The sequence below is a fragment of the Lactuca serriola genome, chromosome 4 (assembly GCF_051521515.1).
Source record: "Lactuca serriola cultivar US96UC23 chromosome 4, Lser_US96UC23_V15, whole genome shotgun sequence".
NCBI classification, from domain to species: domain Eukaryota; kingdom Viridiplantae; phylum Streptophyta; class Magnoliopsida; order Asterales; family Asteraceae; genus Lactuca; species Lactuca serriola.
Window position 1 is genome coordinate 3,778,745 of NC_136411.1, and position 2,788 is coordinate 3,781,532.

Consider the following 2,788-nt stretch of genomic DNA (forward strand, 5'->3'; position numbering starts at 1 on the left):
CTACATTTTATACCTAAAATTATTCCTACCCAATGAAATATTGACAAATTACCATTTAATTTAATTTTATTTGATATAGCCTTAATGAGTTAATTAAAAAAATATGGAATGATGACACTTGTCGTAATTTAATTGGGTATGAATATTTGTAGGCATAAAAAACAATTTAATTTCTCATATATATATATATATATATATATATATATATATATATATATATATATATATATATATATATATATATATATTGAGATTTTAAATGCAATTTATATTTTCAATTGATAAATGAAGTTGCTAACCATGTTGTTACAACAAGGTCAAGAAGAATAGAACGTTGTGTAATTTGCTTGAACCAAAATAACCATAATCAAACAAGAGGATGAGAAATAGGTACAAGCAAAGCCAACCATTTGCCTCCATATCTCACTACATTCCAACTTCCAAGCACACCACCTCCAAATTTACACGCTTCTTCTACTTCTACGTGTACAATTCCACCACCACTTCAATCCTCCCGATCCGTGTGAACTGTATATTCCTAAATCTTTCCCCATTACAAAACCTCAAAAAAATATCACTTCAATTCACCCACAAAATCTTCATATTTCCCCCTACTACTATTATCACCAATCTTCTACTCCCTCTAAAACATACCTCAATTCTTTAATATCCGATATGGGTCCGATTGTCTTGACTCAGATTGCGACGGGTCTGAGCGTGTTAGCCGGAGCTGCTCTCTTGAAATCAGTGATGGATCGGAATCCGATGATGGGTCCTGGTTCTGATTCAGGTTCAGGTCAAAGGTGTTCAAGTTGCAACGGCACCGGTCGGGTTAGTTGCCTTTGTAATCGGTGGTCCGACGGTGACCGTGGTTGTCGGACGTGCGCTGGTTCCGGCCGGATGGCGTGTAATAGTTGTGGCGGTTCTGGTACCGGTCGGCCTCTCCCTGTTCGGATCTCGGTTCGTCCTCCAAACCAACCCTATTAACCCGGTAACCTATTTGGGTTTCTGTAATTGTAATATATTCAGTAAATTTTTACTTCTTCTGAATGTTTGAAAGAAATTCAGATTTGTAATATACTCCTCTATTGATTCAATTACTCTCTAATTACTCTTATTGTTATGTATTGTAAGTTGATTATACTTCTTGATGGAGTGTGATTAAGATTTTTCATTCTGATTACATCTTGATGATTCTATCAATATATACATACCAATTTTAGACCTCTGTGAACTTAACATATCATATAATTACACATATATGATTCAAATTTCTGTTTTATAAATCAATTATATGAATTTGTTTGGATAGTTAGAAACTGGTTATTGGTTGATTCAATCTTTATGGGCATCCTCCTATGAATGGCTTATAATTTCATTTTTTATGAACAATTTGGCTATCAATGATGTGAATTCTTATTTACCCTAACTTAGAATAAATTGAAGACACTTTTCCTCATCTTTTTGTTAAAACGCGAATCCAAACACCCCCTTAATCTAGCTTTCGGATGTGCATATTAAGGGTTCTTAGGTATGTGAATTCATGTTCAAATGCAAGTTTAGTTATTTGTGTATAGGTTCCATATGTGTTGATTGTGTTCATATTCCACGATTTAAATTAGGATGTGAAAGTTCTTAATTCTGTTTTGATCTTTAGCTTGATGAACACACATGGCACATGTTAACTTGGTTGCATTATACATCTAACTTTCCTAACAATTTTTATCATGTGATATTTGGACCATAGGATTGAAGTGAATGGTAGATGATTTTCTACAAAAGAGGTTTGATAAACATGCTACAAAGTTGATAGCATGATTATCCATAATATGATCATTTTAACCCCACATAATAATAAAAAAAATCATAATCATACTCAGTTTATCCAAACACTCAAACTAACTATCATGACTACAAATTGCAAAAATCAATTTTAAGCACTACCAAACACCCATGTAAGTAGAAAGAATGGAGAATACTCTTAATTATAACTTGTATGTTGAAGAGCATCTTTTTTCTTTTTGACTTAATGGGTTTAATGAATTAAGCACTTAATCTGAACAGTTGTGTATGGTTGTTTCTTTTTTACTTAATTTGGACATAACAATTAATTGGTTAACCCAAAAAAATTGGCTAAAAGGGTAAAGACTCTTTACATATTAGCCCTTCTTTTGTCTTTTCTCTTTTCACTCGGCTTAAGTTAAAAAGTTAAAATTGATGAATACTCTTAATTTTAGAATTGATGAGTATTGTGAAATTTGTTTATTGGATTGTCAGGGTAAAATGATCATTTAGTTTTATTTCGAGATTTAGGTTTTATTCCGAGAGTTAATCCCTTTTAGAAAAGAAAGACATTACGTATACATGGGTAAAGTCAATCCATTAGAATATTGTTATCCATTTAGCAACTTTGTACATACATAATTTAATCGTAAAAAAAAAAAAAAAAAGACTCGGTGCGTTTTATCAAACAAAGTATTTGTGTCTTTGCCTATGCCATATTCCATAAAATTTGAAGCGTTTGACAAAAACGTAGTTCAAGAGAATAGATGGATTTTAATCAAATGTCTTCAACTTATAACTCTAAAGTACCCCTCATACATAATCAACTCTTTGTAATTAGTACTACAATAGCCATATAAGTAACTTTACCTTGGAATATAATCTACCCAAAAAAAGAAAATGTCACAATTATAGCATTGCCATCTTAAATACAAAGCAATTTTCTTTGCAATAATTTGGTAGATTTTTTAGAATATGATGCCCTAAAACGAAAAAGAAAATGAAG

General features: G+C 31.6%; 1 protein-coding gene across 1 annotated transcript; it reads left to right on the forward strand.

Annotated features, from left to right (window-relative positions):
• Nucleotides 1-430: 430 nt before the first annotated feature.
• Nucleotides 431-1,117, forward strand: LOC145100917 (chaperone protein dnaJ-like protein). The gene has a single exon (XM_079038061.1). It carries the CDS (start codon nt 676-678, stop codon nt 985-987), a length of 312 nt encoding a protein of 103 aa, XP_078894187.1. The 5' UTR covers nt 431-675; the 3' UTR covers nt 988-1,117.
• Nucleotides 1,118-2,788: the final 1,671 nt, after the last annotated feature.